Raw genomic sequence first — 18,250 nt, forward strand, 5'->3', positions numbered from 1 at the left:
TTAATTTTACACTTTTTTTTGGTACCACTAATTCTATACATGATACAACTTCTTCCTAGTTCCTATATTCCTCTTTTCAACAATGTAAAAGTCAATAAATGGTCTTATTTGCTCCCTCGTTGTCTACCACACCTCATATTTTCAACCAGAATACATGGGAACAGTAACATATTCAGATAAAGGGAAAAATAAAAACTTCATCTGTTCCAATTTATATGACAGATTTTGATTTGATATAAAATTTAAAAATAAATGAAGGCTTTTTAAATTTATAGTCTTAAATGTGTCATATCATTTGTGTGTTTATAAGAATTTGAAACGTGTACTATTAAACAAGCCATACCATTTGTGTGGCTATAGAAGTTTCTTATTAAGGGTAAATGTGAAGAAAATATAGAAATATGTCATTTTCTTAAGGAATTAATAACGAAATTGTGTCAATGGAGGGTGTAACATCATCATAAATGATAAGAAGAAACTTAACTCAGTTCTACCAACTAGGAAACAATATGTCAAAGTTCCTAACTTAGTAAACCATTCAACAAACAGAAGTGATGAGAAAGTAGTTGACAAGGCAAGTAACAGGTTGCTAAATTGCTTCAGCGTTGGGCCGATGGCCTTGCCATAACCCCAAAACATAATAAGTAAAGTTTACTACATCTTATTCTTCCTTTTGTGATTAAGGACATGTTCTCTTGCAAAGCTAGCAGGCAACAAAAATTGAATTCTTCTAACATCAGGACTCTATGATACACTTGCTTTATGTATGGTTTGAGCACATGATTGCCCGACAACAGGCGTTGGCGGAGAGCACCGTGAGGGCAAGGAAGAAATGAAGTCTACCAAATCATTCAGATTCTTTTGTGAAGAACCGTCCATCTGCATACCAGCAACTATGTTTTGTTTCATCTCTACTACCCTTCTCTTCAAATCTTTGCCTCCTTCACTTAACATGAGTTTTCTTACTGTTTTCTCTATAACGGTTCTCTCGATCACCTCCAATTCCAACCCAACCTTATATATTTGGCTAAGATACCTTGCGTTCACAAATTGGTCAGCTAAAAGCGGCCTGCATATCATAGGGACTTCTTCCAAAATACTTTCAAGTGTAGAATTCCAACCACAATGTGTGAAAAATCCAGCTATCGCGGGATGTGCAAGCACCTGTTTTTGTGGTGCCCATTTCACTATCCGGCCTCTTTCTCCTACCATTTTCTCAAAACCATCTGGCAGTGCCTCAGCACATTGAAAGCCAGAGACAGAGCCCGGTCGAATTACCCACAAGAACGGTTGCTTACTGTTAGCTAATCCCCAAGCAGTCTCAGTTAGCTCTTTGTCATCAATCCTTACTAGGCTACCCAAGCTGACATAGAGAACAGAGTTAGGAGCTTGTTTATCGAGCCACTCGATGCAACTTCTATCTTCTTCCAGTATGCTAGTCAAGGAGATTGAAGGCACCATTTTGTGAAAAGGGCCTATTGGAAAGAAGGGCACCTTGTAATGTTCCTGAAGGCGTAACAACATTGTATTCTCCAAGTCTTGCATCGTGTTCCAAATAGTCGCGACAGATGATCCTATATCGCTCATTGCTCTACAGAACTCTAGTACTGGTTCAGGAACTGTATTATCGATGGCAGGAAATGGTAGATCCTTATACCTGAGGGGATGAAGTTCCGGCAACGGATCCAGTAGCTGAGACTCTAGAATTACAATGAGTACTGATTTTAGTGTGAATATAATTAAGTAAATAAAAGTATGCTTTCTCTAACAGTTTTAAGTTGTTTGATGATATTGACACGCACTTCAGTAATGGTATCAAAGGAGAGGTTCTGCAATCGAATCTCAACGCCACCCATTATCATAAAGAATTTACATGTGCTTAGCCCATGAAAAAAGAATCTAGCCCGCACATGAGGGGACGTGTTGAGAATATAATTAAGTAAATAAAAATGTGCTCTCTTAAACAACTTAAGTTCTGAGAGGAGATGGACACACACTTCAATAAGTACAATACTGAATTCAACATAATTTGTCACTTTAATTTTGAAACAGAGGTTGTGTCTGTTCTCATCATACCTTCAAAAGGAAGATATTTTTCTGGTTCCTGAAAAATGGTGAGCATAGAGTTCAAATATGCAGCACTGAAAGTGCGGAGGACAATACTGGGGAGCCTCAGCTGAGTGGCTACATCATCGATGAAGAACATAACATTGTCATAAACGATACAAGCGAGCTGATCGCCTTGAACATCTTCTTCCTCGTCCTCTTCCATCATCCTAGCGAGGTAATTTCTCAAGGGCGCCTTGCAGTTCTCGTTCATACTATATGTATTCTCTAAACTCGGGAATGACATGTCTATTCCGTGTGATCCGTCATTCATAGAATGGAAGACGAATTCAGGGTGATTGGAATAATTAGGAGCACTGTATTCAGTATGTGCAACTATAACAGAAAAGCCTTGTGAATGAAGGATACTACCAAGCTGAAGCATAGGTGTTACATGCCCCTGGAATGGGTATGGCACTAGTACGACACTCTGTCTTCTCTGTATTTTCATCTTTGTTTTCTTAAATTTCTGTTCTATTCAAGATTTTACACCTTTGATACTTCAGTAGGTCGAGCTGTTTGATAGTGACTTGCTTCATTTTCTTGAAGGAAGTATATATGTAGCTCTCAAATTGGGAACTCTGAGGAGTTTGGAATTTGCGGCTGCTACTTAATGCTGGATGAATGGTGATGAGATTGACACAACTCACCATTTTTAATCAGAAAAAGATGAGTGTAAACCTAGAAACTAAGACTTTTTTGAAGGCTTATGTAATGATGGATACAAATTGATGATGCCTAGACCTTGACAATAGTATTGTTTGTCCTTATATGTTTGTCTTTTAATCCAATAATTCAGTAGTAGGTCCATCTTTTCGGCCTTATGGGAAGGATTACAAAATCTGCATGTGATACTTGTTTTTTCGTGGAGTCCGGAATCAAAATGATCCCCAAAAAAAACCTTTTGAACCAAAATACCCAAAAAAAAAAAAGAAAAAAAAACATAAGTACCTTTATACTGCGCTAAAGCACTTAACCGTGACGGAAAGTTAAGTGCTTTTTGAAAAATCTTGCGCTAAACCAAATTTGTCTCTCTCCTATGGCGCTTAAAATAATGCGCTATAGGGCTCCACCATAAAACCCGATTGGCTCCACCACTGGTCCCTCCAGTGGCGTTAAAAAATTTCAAAAACGCCATTGGAGGCGATTTAAGTTTGTCCCCACATAAAAAAAGTCGTTTTCTATTAATTTTCGTCGGGAAAGTTTAGATTAAGTATATTGTCAAGGAAGCGAATCATAGCTCTAATTGTGGGAAAAAGCGGCGTACAATTCGATTAACACAACTCTACAAAAAATCTTCGATTAAGGTTTTCTACTATGAACTTTTGTTATTAATTTGTTATATACATTATATTGTACTCATGTTTAATATTTAGTCGTCATTAATTTCCAAAAAAAAAAAGTCAAATTTCATTTTGTTTTTTTGGTTTGATCGGATGGGCAGTGGCTTTTGCCACTGTTCCCATTTTTTTTTTTTTTTGGGCAAATTCATTAATTGTTAAATGTGTATGAATTTTTATTTGTTAAATGTTTATGAATTGTTAAGTTGTTATATGTTTATGAGTTGTTAATTGTTTATGAATTGTTAATTGTTTATGAATTGTTAATAGCTAATTGTTAATTGTTAATTGTTAATGAATTATTATTTTGTTAATTGATTATTTGTTAAATATTGATTATGAATTAATTAGTTGTTAAATATTGGTTATGAATTGAAAGAAGTTGATTGTTAATGAATTATTATTTTGTTAACACTTTGTTTGGATGATTGTTATGTATTGTTTCATAATGTATCGTATTGTGTCATCTTGTATAGGACCAAATCAGTCGTTATATAAAATAGGACCTTTTATCGTTACATAACGATGGATTTAACGATACGATACAATAAAATTAAAGTAACAATCAAAGCAAATATTGTATTTAAACTAACAACACAATATAATACAATAGGTAACAACCATCCAAACAAGTTGTAAATGATTATGAATTGTTAAATCTATATTATTTTAAAAGCATGAATATATATGTTAAATAAAAAAAGATTATCTAAAAAAGAATAGTTAAAGTTCTTCTTTTCATAAATACATAAGTTAACGATTAAAATGTAAAGTTTGTAGGAAAATAGGTGGTCGATGAATATACTCTTTTAGTCTAATTTTATCATAGTTGTGTTGGCTATTTGGTCAACTAAAAATATATCACATATTCAAAATAGAGTTCTAAACAAATATTCTTGTGTGATTCCCAAACTAATTAACTTAAATGTCTTTGCCATCACATAATTCAAAACTAATTAACTTAGAAGTCTTTGCCATCATATATGTGTCCTTACTATCAAATATTAAATTTACTGCTGAAAATAATTATTTTCTTCCAATATTTGGTTGGAGAGTTAAAATAATTTTTGGAAAAGACTATCTAATAAAGATTTATACATTCAAAATAAATATTATATTCAAGATAATAAGTAGATATTTTTTTTCCAAGTTGCTTATCAATAGAATATAAATAATATTATAAAAATGGACAAGAAATATTCGTGCAACGCACGTACATAGAGACTACGTATCCCCAAAATATAGTAATCTCCTATTATGTTAATTATGCCATAGTTATTTTATTTATTTGTGAAATTGTTTATCCCATGTTAATTATTCACAAGATATAATACAACATAATTCACATATTCCTAAATTATTAATTAGTTAATATAATTTATCTTTCATTTCAAGAATAATGACTAATTTAGTTTGTACGTTACCGGACTCTTTCATGTATCCGAATGTTCCCTCTGGGCCCGATGATCACCCGGGGCCCGCTGTTCACTCGGGGCCTGCTGACCCTTTACAAGTCTATAACAATAACACAAACTCATAAACAAGATCCTAAACAAAAATTAACACCAAAAAGTAGAATGCTCCCTTTACAATCTTAATTTCAGAACTTTTAACATTTACATCCAGAGAAGCATTTTGATTACCTTCTACAAACAGGAAATTTCAAACATATACACTAAAAAGCAAAAGTTTAAAATATGTTGAAAAAGGGAAAGGTTACCAAAAGTGAATTCAGAGGGAACAGGAAGATCAAAGTCTTGTGAAGCATATGAGAATTTGATTGTGATAGTTGGATTAGATAAAGCATCATCTTCTCTTTTCTGAACAACCATGCCACTTGGTCTCATTTCACTACTACTGCTGTTAATTGACCCTTTCATTCCCAATTCTCTCAAAATGAGAGTATACTTTATTCTGAAGGGAAGTAAAGGGTACCTAGGGATAAGGACTGATTAACTAAAGAAAAGGGATTAATTAAGACATTTTAATGACAGTATTTAAGGAGGGGATTAACTAAAATCAATGATCATTCTTTAATAACTGATCCTCCTAGGAGTTGCGTGGCGTGGAGAGGTTTGCCGGTTGTGGGTAGGGTTCACAAGAACGTAAAAATGTTTTTCAAAAATCAACTTTTATGAAAATGTTATGAAATATTAGAATAATATGGTGGATGTCCAACTCCTAAAGAATTAACTCCCACAACTCTTCTCCATGATGTATAGTTAATCCTCCACTACTTCACTCACCATTATGTGGTTATTACTCCCACACTCCATGGCCATAACTATCCCATGATGTCAATTGGTTAATGTCATCTTTAAGACATCTTTGTAACTCTACCTCTATGTAATAGTATAAGTAGATATGTGATGTGATATGAGCCCACTTGAAACATAGGATGAATAAAATGTTCTCATCTCTTGTCTCTCTATCTCTTTATTGTTCTTGCTTCATCTTTTGATATATTGTCTTAACTTTTTAGAATGATTTACTAACACGTTATAAAACAGCCAAATTTAAAGTTCTAACCAGACCCATCGTCTTTTAAGTTGTGTTTCGTTAGAAGAAGATATAATCTGTTTGGCATGTGTTCTATGCTGGCTGCCCTCTATCGGCAAAGACCCCTCTTTGGGAAAAGGTATGATTTTCCACTAATTATCATTTGTTAATACTTTGTGGAATCATCAGGTATGCTTCATATCTCATTCTTTTGTAGTTGAGTTTATTATCCATGTGATATTCAAGATTGCACTTATAAATATTCTTCATGTGCTAACCCATTACACTTATATACGTTGCCTTCTCTGAAATTTGTTTTAAATTGACCTTTCATTTCCCTAACAATTTTTTAGTCACACCCAATCCTTGCTTTCTAAAGAAAAAGGATTATTACATGACTATGTAAAGCCTTTACTGTTATTTTAAGATGGTAGAAGAGACAAATGTTTTATTAAGATTTACCGTAGAGATTCATTTCGTTCCATCATATTAAAGTGAAGGTCAATACTTTTTACGAACATAAAAGTGAAGGTCAGTATTTCATTTATCTGTTTTTGGTAAAACTTACATTTCATGCCCTATTAATTGTGATCAGTATTTGTCATGTTCTTCGTAGTTGAAAATATATTGTCTATATTTCACATGAGATACTACCATAATTATTCTTATCTAGCTATGTGGGAGATCTTATAGTAAGTATATTATATTGACACATCGTTTTTGTTTATGACTATACACTACATGCACCTAAACTTGGTTATGATTTGCCTCTCCGTCCTTGTTGATATTATGGTTTGTGCAATTTTCACTATAGATTTGCTTGATGCTCATTAAGACTTGCTTATCCATACGTTTTATTACTAATTTGCTTATTGATAGTGGTGTTAAAGCCTCACATTAGATACAACATGAAATTGCATGTCAAATAGTCTTCTGTATATTAAAACTTATCAACCGCAAACAAAAGGGGAAATTGGACAATTGGTTATCAGGCTAATACGTTTATTAAATATTTAATTGTTTGTCATTTTCTCATTAAGCTTGGCCCGTTGTTGGATGATGTTGACTTGCTTTAATAGTATTTATATTTTTGCAATAGATAAGTAGTACAGTAGACTAAATATTTTGCATAAAGGATGTTTTATTAAATGTCCCGAATTACAAGTTTGTTTCCTTTATTTAATATACCTTGTACAATGATTATACTTTAGTTTATTGTCAAAAATGATAAAAGTGACAGTACAGGTAAGCTCTTCGTTTTACAAGTTAGTATTGCACTATAATTGCAGAAGTTTTCGTTGATAATATTTCAATAGATCAAGGGTGAGTCCCATTTAACTTTGTCCCATTAGGCCAAACGTTGAGGGTAAGACGGTGAATTCAAGTCTCATAGCATTGAAAGGGTAAGACATTGGGTTAAAGTCCTGATGCACTATGATGACAAGATATTCCATTGATTTATGGTCTAACATGCCTTTATATGGATAAGACGTTGGGTTTAAGTCCTAATGCACTATAGTGATGATATAATGGTGACCAAGGCAAAATAATATATTTTTGACGAAAAATCTTGAAGCCCGTCCCACTTGATATGCTCCATTCCGTGGGGGGAATGTGGTAGCAGTGCATAATAATTCTAAATGAGATCCTTTTTAAATTAATGAACATGGGCGTTGAAAATGACAGAGTAATGTTAATCATCATTGTGGTAATATAAAAGGAAGAACATTATGGGTTCTCAAAAGGGTCCTTCTAAAGGTGAAGGTAATTTTTGTCATCAATATGATATGAAAGGTCATTGGGCACGCGGTCGTGCGACCTAACTTGATGACAATTCATAAATCCTCCATCAAAGAAACGGATACAATTACAAAGTGATGTTGAGGTGGGTCTATGAATATGATAAAGACAATGGGCTTATAATGAAAATATATGAAGCACATATATATATGACTCTAGGTCCAATCCTTGAACAAAATATTGTGACTTGTGATGAGCATCGTGAATGCTCGCCCATTTTGAAAGTGAAATGTGAATAAATTATGGATAAGGACGTGCTCATGTATGGTTGGATAAATACCACACTCATCTCTACGGGATGTTTGAGAAAAATAAAGAAATTTTATTTTGAAATAAATGGTCATTGGTCACATGCTTTTGGTACGTCACATATATTGTCTTATTATGAATTACCAAAGGATAAAAGTAAGGAACAAGTCTTGCTTATAAAGGTTTTTGGATATGACCATAATGATAGCTACTCCCTAAAAGGAGATGTTAACCGTACAGATGGTATTATGAAATTTGTGGTAGTACATAATAAATTGGGAGCTCTAGAAAAGCTAATTTGTTAGTACCTGGAGGAATGAAATTTTTCATAATATTGGCGTTGTAGTAGTCTCAAAAGAAACTTTTTAAGTTTCAATGGAATTGGCCAAATATAAATTATATTGAGACTATAAATTATGGGAAGGTTTAATATCTTCGTATTACTACAACTATAGCGGATTAAAAAAAAAATTATGTGAAATGTTTTTCATTCAAATTTGTACTACATAAACACAAGCATGATGGAATCGCATGCTACGGAAGTTGGCATGACTGGTTGGCCATCCGATTCAAATATGATGCGAAAAAAATTGAGAATTCATGTGGTTATATATTGAAGAAATAAAATATCCTTCAAGAATTCTCTTGTCATTGTGCTTGTTCTCATGATGAAAAATTGATTAATTTACCAGCTAAGGTTAGGATTGTATCCCATGATTTTGGAACGTATAAAAGGTGATATATATATATATGGGCCCAGTCAATTGCCATGTGGACCGATTTACTATCATATGGTTTTAATAGATGCGTCTATGTTATGGTCACATGTGCATTTGGTACCAATTTGTGATTTGGTTATTGCAAGATTGTTTGCTCAAATTATTAAATTAAGAGCACGGGGTGAAAATTATGTTGATATGTTGGTTTGTATCCAAGTTGGTTTAGCAGAAATTATATGCCTCCAATTATAGCTAAACAATTGGTTATGAGAACAAATCTCCCAAAAAGAATTTTGGTTTGAGATAGGTTATTTAATATGTAGTAGCACTTGTAAGCATCAAGCCAACAAGTTATGATTCTCTCCTCGAGGTTGGTTCAGGGTCAGGAACCAAGTAATTCCTGTTTAAAAATTTGAATGTGCGGTATATGATTTAATTGCTCCACCACAGTGCATAAAGATGGGTAATGTTAGATTTCTTAGATTTCCTAACATTAGGGGGAGAGATGATAAGCGGCTAGAAAATAACGTATATGTAATGAATTATCACTAGTATGATCCTCGTTGAAAAGATAATTCAAGTTAACTGTCAGACGTGTTTACTGACCCAAAAGTGAATATTATATTCCAGCTGCAAATGCTCCAATTTTAATTAGAATTAAAGTCCTTGAAGGACGGAGTCTATGGGGATAGACCGATCGGTTTCAAAGATGGAACTACTTGAAGAAGGAAAGGAGCAAATGATCAGGATGGTCATACTAATGAGGCAAGTGCTTTAAATTAGCACCACAACATAATATTTCATACAACCTTTGGTTAGGTTCAGGTACCTGAAAATGATGAAGAATAAAGAGATCTCGATAAGTTATGTCGTATTGAAATCGATATCAAATGACTGTCGATGGTATCTTTGAAATATATATATATATATATAACATTAGATGGTGATGAGGATCTTGAATTCAAATCTGTCAAATGTGAAGATATAATGATTGGCCAAATAAAATGCGCGGTTTCAAGTATATTTTATTTCACTTGGAAAAGTGATGTTTTGGACCTATAGTTGGACCTCAAGGTATAATGTCGGTGGGGTACAAATGGGTTCTTTGCGAAAAGTAAAATGAGAAATAAAAATCGTAAATATAAAGTACAATTGTGCCTTATGGCATAAAGGTTTTTCGAAAAAAGTCACGACATTATTGTATAGAGATGTACGTATTCTCTGGTGGATGCAATGGGGTTTTATATCACCGGGCAATACATGAAAAGTTTGAAATCGTATAATTAATTGTTGTCAATATGGCTACAAAGACAACGAAAGAAAATCCGTAGAGATTTAAATTGTTCTTAAGCATACAAGGTTTATGAAAATAAAGCTTGACAAATCTTTATATGGTGCGATTCCATTGAGTAATGGTTGTGATGTCGATAGATATAATAAATATAATTTAGACCTCATGAAAATGATGGGTATATTGGATCATGAACAATTATAGTGATTATTGATATAGATTTGTTTATCTAATAAATATTATCAAATTTTGTTGGTTGTGTAAAACAGGCATTATTTTTATTGTTACATGAAGTTTGGTCTTCAAGCAAGTTACCGATTTGCATGTTGGATACTATCACATTATGACATTCTCTATGACAATCAATTATTGATACTTATTCAAGTCTGCCAAGGTGATAGCTACTTACAAAGCAAGTCGGGAATGCGTGTACGGTCAGATTAATAATTCGGCATATGTTGCAATAGTATGATGTTTATTTGAAAATGAAGATTTCAATAATATTGTACGAAGCTTGCATAGTCTCAATTGAAAGAAGGATATAACAAGGAATACAACACATTTCGTCAATGTTCTTTTCCGAGCATGATCCTTCAAATTTAAAGGTGAAATAGATGTTCAACAAAGACGTTCGATTTATAATTTGACGGATGTGTTCATTAAAGCATTACCCGGCCCTCGACATTTGAAGTCGGTATACAAGAATTGGATGTGTCGTAAGTAAGAATTAAGTGATATTTTAATCGGGGGGAGTATAATACTGGTAATCTTTTCCCTTGCACTAGGTTTTGTCCCACTAGGTTTTCCTTGCAAGATTTTTAACGAGGCAGCAAGTAATGCGTATTACAAGATATGTGGACTCTTTTTCCTTCACTAGGATTTTTCCCACTGGGTTTTTCCTAGTAAGGTTTTAACGAGACACATTATCTATATGGACATCAAGGAGAAGTGTTATGAAATATTAGAATAATATGGTGGATGTCAATCCAAAAGAATAACTCCACTACTCTTCTCCATGATGTATAGTTAATCCTCCACTACTTCGTCACCATTATGTGGTTATTACTGCACCTCCATGATCTCACATAACTATCCCATGATGTCAATTGGTTAATGTCATCTTTAAGACATCCTTTGTAACTCTACCTCTATGTAATAGTATAAGTAGAGGTATGTGATGTGATATGAACAACACTTGAACAACACTTGAAACATATTGGGATGAATAAGAAAGCTCTCATCTCTCTATCTCTTTATTGTTCTTGCTTCATCTTTTGATATATTGTACTAACTCTTTAGAATGATTTTACAACAGAAAAATATTTATGAGATACCCTTTGGTAATAAAATGTTAATAATTAGAGATTGGTAATAAAACGCAAGTTATTTCATTTTTTTGAGCAGATTGCCCTTCGCGAGGCGCTGGCTTTTAATTTTTATCCCTCAAATTGTTAGTTTTTTATTTTTGCTCTTCATTTAAAAAAATGATTGAAAATATCCTGAGATTCTAAGTTTGAATTTTGGTTTAATCAAACAAACAAAAAAAAAAAAAAAACGCAAAGCAAGACTTCGTGAATGCCTCAGGGCAAAAGTTTGCCTTGCAAAATTTCGCAAGGCGGAATTTTTTTTCCTCTGTTGAGATTCTAGAAGTTAGGCCTAAGGCTAGGGGTGACAAATGAGCCACTTAAGCTAAAGTTGGGCAGGTCAAGATGGGTTGAACCTGTAAATTGGCCAAAGCCCAACCTTGCCCAAAGCCTGTTTGGGTTAAGATGGGTTGGGTCAAGATGGGCTAAATGAAGGGTCATAACTCAACCCGCTTAACTTAACCCAACTATTCAACATTTTGAGTAATTAAAAATATCGATATTCTTTGATTGTAAATATTCTCTCGCTCATGCTTTGCTAAATAAACAGTATTTTGAAAATCAAATTTAAATACTTTTGGATACGAAAAAAAACTCAAACGTATGCTTTTACTCAAATTAATAAAGATATTCACTGTAAATATTTCCTCGTAAGGTATCCTTGTACGTAAATTATATTCAAAATTATTCCGAAAATAAATCAAAAGAAAATTAAATGTTAATTGACGTAATGAATATTGATTTTGTCAGATTCCTCTCTTTTACTCATTTGTCTTATTATATATTTTTAAAATTGTCTTGTACATAACTAAGAGTAGCAAACGTATGTCGGAAATAGGTGAGTCGAAAATAGGTTAACAAAAACGGATAAGCATAGGCTCTCAAGGAAAAAAAAAAAAAAACTTAAAAATGAAAGGTTACTAGTAAAAAAATTTAAATAAGGAAATAACAAATATATAAAAAATTTAAAAATAAAATAAAAATATTTTAAAAAATAAAAATAGACATTTTAAAAATAAAAATAATTACAAAAATAAATTTAAATAATAAGTAAAAAAGAAGTTAATCATATTTTATTGCTTTTAACTTATGAATGGAGGACGTTTGATGGGTCAATTTGTGTGATGGGAAAAAGTTGATGATTTGTGCAATTGCAATGCCCAAATCCCAATCTCATCTTCAAAATCCCTAGCCCAAACCCTGTTTGACTGAATGGGCTGGTTGGGCGGGTCAAATGGGTTTGGGCTAGTTTTGTCACCCCTACCTAAGGTTTAACTTTTGCCCCAATAGACCTAATTTGCTATGAAATTCTGCCTTGTCATTTTCTTTTTAATACTCTGCTACGGTTCGAACTCGGAATTTCTAGGGTATTTCGGCCACTTAGAGCGCTGAAGAGCAAAAATTAAAGACCAGCAATTTGAAGGCCAAAAATTAAAGACCACCCCGTATAAACATCTCAAGTTATTTTGATAACTTTTTTATTAAATTATGTTGTAATATTATGTGTTCTTTTTTCATCAAAAGTAGCAAGTCGGTATTGATCACGAATCCTCCAGGTAAATAACTAATATTATGTAATATATGTGTTAAAAAAAATACAAATTCTTACTTACATGGCTATTTACATTGTTATCATTTTTCCCCAATATATTGTTGTCATTCAGTGCATATCAATTACTCATATTTAATAAGTTAATCAGAAAACGCGTATTAAGAAATTAATAATGCAATGTGAAGTTTATTAAATTACCCCTATATAATTAAAAAAAAAATACTTTTTCATCTTGATTAGAGCATGCACAAGTAGTAATCCTTTTGACTTTGAGGATCTTACAATACCAAATTACTATGTGACTTTTTCAATCATCATTTAAATGTTACTCCTTCTGTTCCATAATAAGTGTCACCTTAGCTAAATTTTTTTGTCCCATAATAAGTATCATCTTAGGATACCACTGCATATATTGACTAGTTTTTTCCATCTTTGCCCTTGGACATAAAACGGCAAGTTTATTCAGGCCAAAAGTTAGATTCACAATATCAAATTTTAGGTTTTACATGAAAATAAAAGTTTTGGCCTATGGAAGACAGAATTAATAAGAGGCAAAAGAAGAAGTAGTATTCTAAATAATGATGATTAGATTTCAATTTTGAGGGAGTACAATTTTGGAATTAATTTAAACTTTTTTTCCTTCAAAGAAATTTAGATTTAATTGAGATTTTTTTAAAAGGTTTTTTTCTTTCTTTCTCATTTCATTGGTTCGTTGAATTTGAAGAGTAATTATAAATTGTTAAGTGCTTGTTTTGGTAAAGTGCATTACTTATGAATAATAATCGTGGCATTTATTGTTACAGATATGTTCACTTGGCTTTGTAACCTTTACCTCTTTCGAGAGTCAAACTTCTTTATTTTGATCTAACTCAAACTTCCAAACTTTGAATTTTTTGAAAATTAATTTATATATTTAAAAACTATATAAAAAGTACAATAAGTCACAACAATTAACAATTTAAAATATTTAAAGGCATACAAATAAATTACAGTCAAAGATTTTCTTGTTGGACTCTCAAAATCATAACTGTACCACATAAATTGGGACAGTGGGTGAACATTTTACAAAAAGAATAGAAATAATGGTTAAAAAACACACATAAGTATCATGTTTTTTTTTTTTTAATTTTTCTACCCGAACTATAAAGAGTTTCTTACATAAACTATCAATAACTAGGTTGCAAAACACCTTAATTATCAACTATTCATTATCACCAACTGGTTTGCAAAACACACTTCAACTATCAGTTATTCACTTTTAATGAAATATGTTTTACAAACTAATTAATGATAATTTAGACACAAAAGGTAAATAATGAATAGTTAAGGTGTGTTATTTGGCCATTTTCAAAACTGAGTGATCCTATGCGAACTCACTAAGGCACTACCAAAAGAGGTTTTAGATTTTTATTTTCACCTTTAAAAATCCTGCCTCAGCATTAGCTTTTAAAGATCAAATGCGACTCCACCAAGGCACTACCAAAAGAGGTTCAAATTTATTTACATTTCTTTTGAAGAAATTTTGCTAAAACCTGACAAAATGCTCAAGTACCTGACATTCATTACTCAATAACCTTGTCTCAGCAATAACAATTCTTGCCTCTCTTGAATGATATTTTTGACAGTCCATATTGTTCTCCTATTAATGGCCATCACGGTGACATTTAGTCCCACACAATAATTATTTTAGTTATCTTCTTTCAAACTACCATGTGCTACATGATCAGTCTGAAAGAAGACAAAATTATCTTGCTCAAAGAAAGCAATGTTAACTTAGGATTCAACAACCTGTCTCAAGTTTATTTGAGTCATACGATATTGTTATACTATCATATTATGTATCAATAGAATTCTGCAGTTTTGATCATCCGAAGGTTTTATCTTTCTTAATTTCTTTTCAACTACAACTGTATTTTTATCAACAAAAAAAAAAAACAGAGAGATATTGAACTAAAGCAAAACAGAAAACAGTGCAAGAAAGAGTAAAACGCCATGCTCTATCAGTGTAACTATGACAATGAAGCTTAATTGGATGGTAATATGCTATCCTAATGGCATGGAAAATCTTTAGATGCAATAATTAAAACAAAAATTAAAATTAAAATTAAAAAGAACCAGATGGAATAATTTAAACAAAAATGTCGTCAAGCTAGAAGTGGCTGGTATCATACCATAGGTATTCATCAACCAATATTGATCCAAACTTGTCAAATGTAAATATTGGCAACAGGGAAAAAGAGGAAAATCTAAAATAACAGATCACCTCGGCAAAGTTGCCTTTTTCTTTTTAGACCATAAGACAAGAAATCTTCACATAATTTTAGTTTATATAAAAATGTAGACATGCTAGGATAAGTTGATGAAAAACTACAAGTAATAATCATCAACCAAAATTAATCCAAGCTTGTCCAATTACAATATTGGCAACAGGGAAAAAGAGGAGGATCAAACAGAACAGATCACCTCGGCAAAGTTGCCCTATTTTAATCTAAAGTACTAAATGTAGCACTCGGATTATCAGCATTATTTAATAGTCCTTAAAAACAGATTAGCTCTAAATGAATTAGAGGGAAAAAAAAAAAAGAAGGAAAATATCCTATCAGAGTAACTATGACAAAAGAAAGCCTCATATGGATGTTAAATCCATAGCTTATTTCAAGTCATCATCATTTAGGATCATATCCAATGCTTTTGCACAGAATCGAGCAAGTATAATACAATCAATTAGATTCAACAGATATTACTGCTATGTAATACAAGAAAGGAGAGAACAGAGAATGTAAGGCGTCTGCGGTGCTTGGGTTTGAGCACTGAAGGCAGAAAGGAGCGCTTCTTTATATAATACAAAGGGACTTGGGGGCTAGGGTTTTGCCGGACACTGTTTGGTTACTACTTTTTCCCGTTTATTCTTACTTGTCCACTTTTAATTTATACATGGAATCGTGATATCCATATTAATTAGTGTATAGCTTTAATAGACTTTGAAAATGAGTAATTAATACTAAGACTAAAATAAGAATTTTTTTTTGTCTTTCTCTTGATATATTAAAATGGATAAGTAAATATATATGAAAATTTATTTTTAATATAATGGATAAAGTAAAAATGAACGGAGAGAGTAATAAGTAAGGAAAATTACTGCTCATGTCAATCCAAACAATATAATTGCAATTTTGGCCAAAGTACTAAATAATTACCAATTTTTTTTTTTGGGTAGATATTGTTTTAATAAAACTTTAAAGGGTCAAATTTGCCACCGAACTATGCGAAATGGAATAAATTTACCCTCCGTTAATAGTTGAGGTTAAATTTGCCCCCGAACTATGTGAAACTGAACAAATTTGCTCTTATTTTGAAACTATATAAGCTTAGCACCCAGTGATGCCCTTTTTTTACACAGAGAGTAAATTTGAACCTTTTGTATAGTAGTAGAGATTTAGTAGCTTAGTTGATTGGTTACTTGAACTTTCACCTTGTTGGCGAGGGTTCGAATCCTCACCCCCATTTTTCCCCTTCCTCTATAAAAAAAAAAAAAAAAAAAAAAAAAAAAAAACCTTTCGCATAGTTCAGGGACAAATTTGACCCTTCATCTTAATTTTGATTTTTTTAAAAAAAATTTGTTTCTCATTTCTCTTTTCCCACCACTACCTTTAACATCAATTACTCTTTCTCATCCTTCCTCCTTATCTCCCTCCACCACCATTGTAATCATCACCTCCACCACCATCTTTGTCACACCCCAATCCTGATAGGGCATGACGGGTACCCGACTCTCATCAGAGTCAAGTGAACCCTCAGACATTCGCTCTATCAAAACCTATCATTTCAAAAACTTTTAAGAACATAAAACTTTTCCAAATAGAAATCATCTAAAATACATACTCTTTTAAAGTCCACAAATGACTCGGCGATATCACTTTGTCGACATCTCGACAAACATACCACGAGGACACCGTCGCGAAGTCTCTAAGAAGTAAAGGCGAACATCATGAGTCGGGACGGGTATTCCCTCGACATACCTATAATCATATATATTTATACATGACTCGGCACGGCTCCGAATGAGGTGGAACTTGCCAATCCCGGTCGACGTCCAAGCATCCTAGCTATACACTTAACTCGCCAAACAATGCGGGGGCCGGGCGTGAGAACGCGGCGTCCCCAAGCAAAAGGACGTCGGTATGGATAATGTCCGAGTATGTAAGGTGGTAACAAGTCATAATCATAATTTGACTTAAGAAAGAAGAAATCACAATCTAACTCAACACTACGACCTTGTTTGGAAAAACATAAATGCGCACACGAAGTCTCAACACAATCTTTAAGTAAATAATGCAATCCAACACGCATGCCGCTTCCGACATGTTAACAGAATGGTCCCTTCGGATGGCCGCTTCTGGCATAATAATGATGGCCCCTTCGGGCAGACGCTTCCGGCTTAGCTAGAGTGGCCCCTTCGGGCAGCCGCTTCCGGCTAAATAACACAATAGTCCCTTCGGACGGCCGCTTCCGGCGTAATCATGATGGCCCCTTCGGGCAGCCGCTTCCGGCTTAATATCACAATCATGTCAACACAAACTCAATCCATAAGTATCAATTTCAATCATATCATAAGTCACTAATCCATTCACCACAATTCCGTTATTAGCCTTAGTCTTTCATAAAAGTTATCAAATTTGTATCTCACTAGACTCAGGAGAACACACTTCCTGGTTTGAGGGTAGAATTGTTATGAAATTCTTACCACCTATATTCTACTCAATTTCATCTTATTGCCTTACCCAAAGAATAAATGATCATATCAATACAAAGGGATGATACTATGGAATGTAAACATCAATCGTAAATGAAATGAAGTAGTAAAATCTCGCACCCCCTTCGGAGTAGTTTTGAAAGTCAAACTTTATGTTTCCTTTAGTATAAAACTCATTTCCTCGAAATCGTTAGTAGAACCATATACACGCTCAACTTGGCACCTTATGGGTGTTCCCTTCGGAACAGAATAGGAGTACAATATCAATAAGCCAACACAAGAAGCATTTAAACCTTACTTGTCTAAGAATGGAATCATATGGGGTACATATAGAATGAATAACAAAAGGATCATGCCAAAAGAAGAAATGTGTCACGACCCAATCCCGTAGGCCGTGACTAGTGCCCGATCTGGGCACCCAAACACACCTATCAAACGCTATCACAAGGTATATCAAACGCATCCAAGTATATAACAGAAGCCGAGCTAGGCTGAGTTCCAAATATATAAAATTTCCAGAAAAATTTCAGCGAGTTTCCTTTATTTTACGGACTATCCAAAATACAACATATATATA

At 33.2% G+C, this 18,250-nt stretch overlaps 1 protein-coding gene across 1 annotated transcript; it reads right to left on the reverse strand.

The window, feature by feature from the left end:
* Positions 1-566: 566 nt before the first annotated feature.
* LOC132050921 (UDP-glycosyltransferase 76E1-like) lies at positions 567-2,572 on the reverse strand. The gene is made up of 2 exons (XM_059442254.1): positions 2,077-2,572; positions 567-1,700 (listed from the first exon to the last, which is right to left on the reverse strand). The coding sequence occupies exons 1-2, from the start codon at positions 2,555-2,557 to the stop codon at positions 745-747; spliced, it is 1,437 nt and encodes a 478-aa protein (XP_059298237.1). The 5' UTR covers positions 2,558-2,572; the 3' UTR covers positions 567-744.
* Between the last annotated feature and the right edge of the window lie 15,678 nt (positions 2,573-18,250).

This window comes from Lycium ferocissimum, chromosome 3 (assembly GCF_029784015.1).
Source record: "Lycium ferocissimum isolate CSIRO_LF1 chromosome 3, AGI_CSIRO_Lferr_CH_V1, whole genome shotgun sequence".
NCBI lineage: Eukaryota > Viridiplantae > Streptophyta > Magnoliopsida > Solanales > Solanaceae > Lycium > Lycium ferocissimum.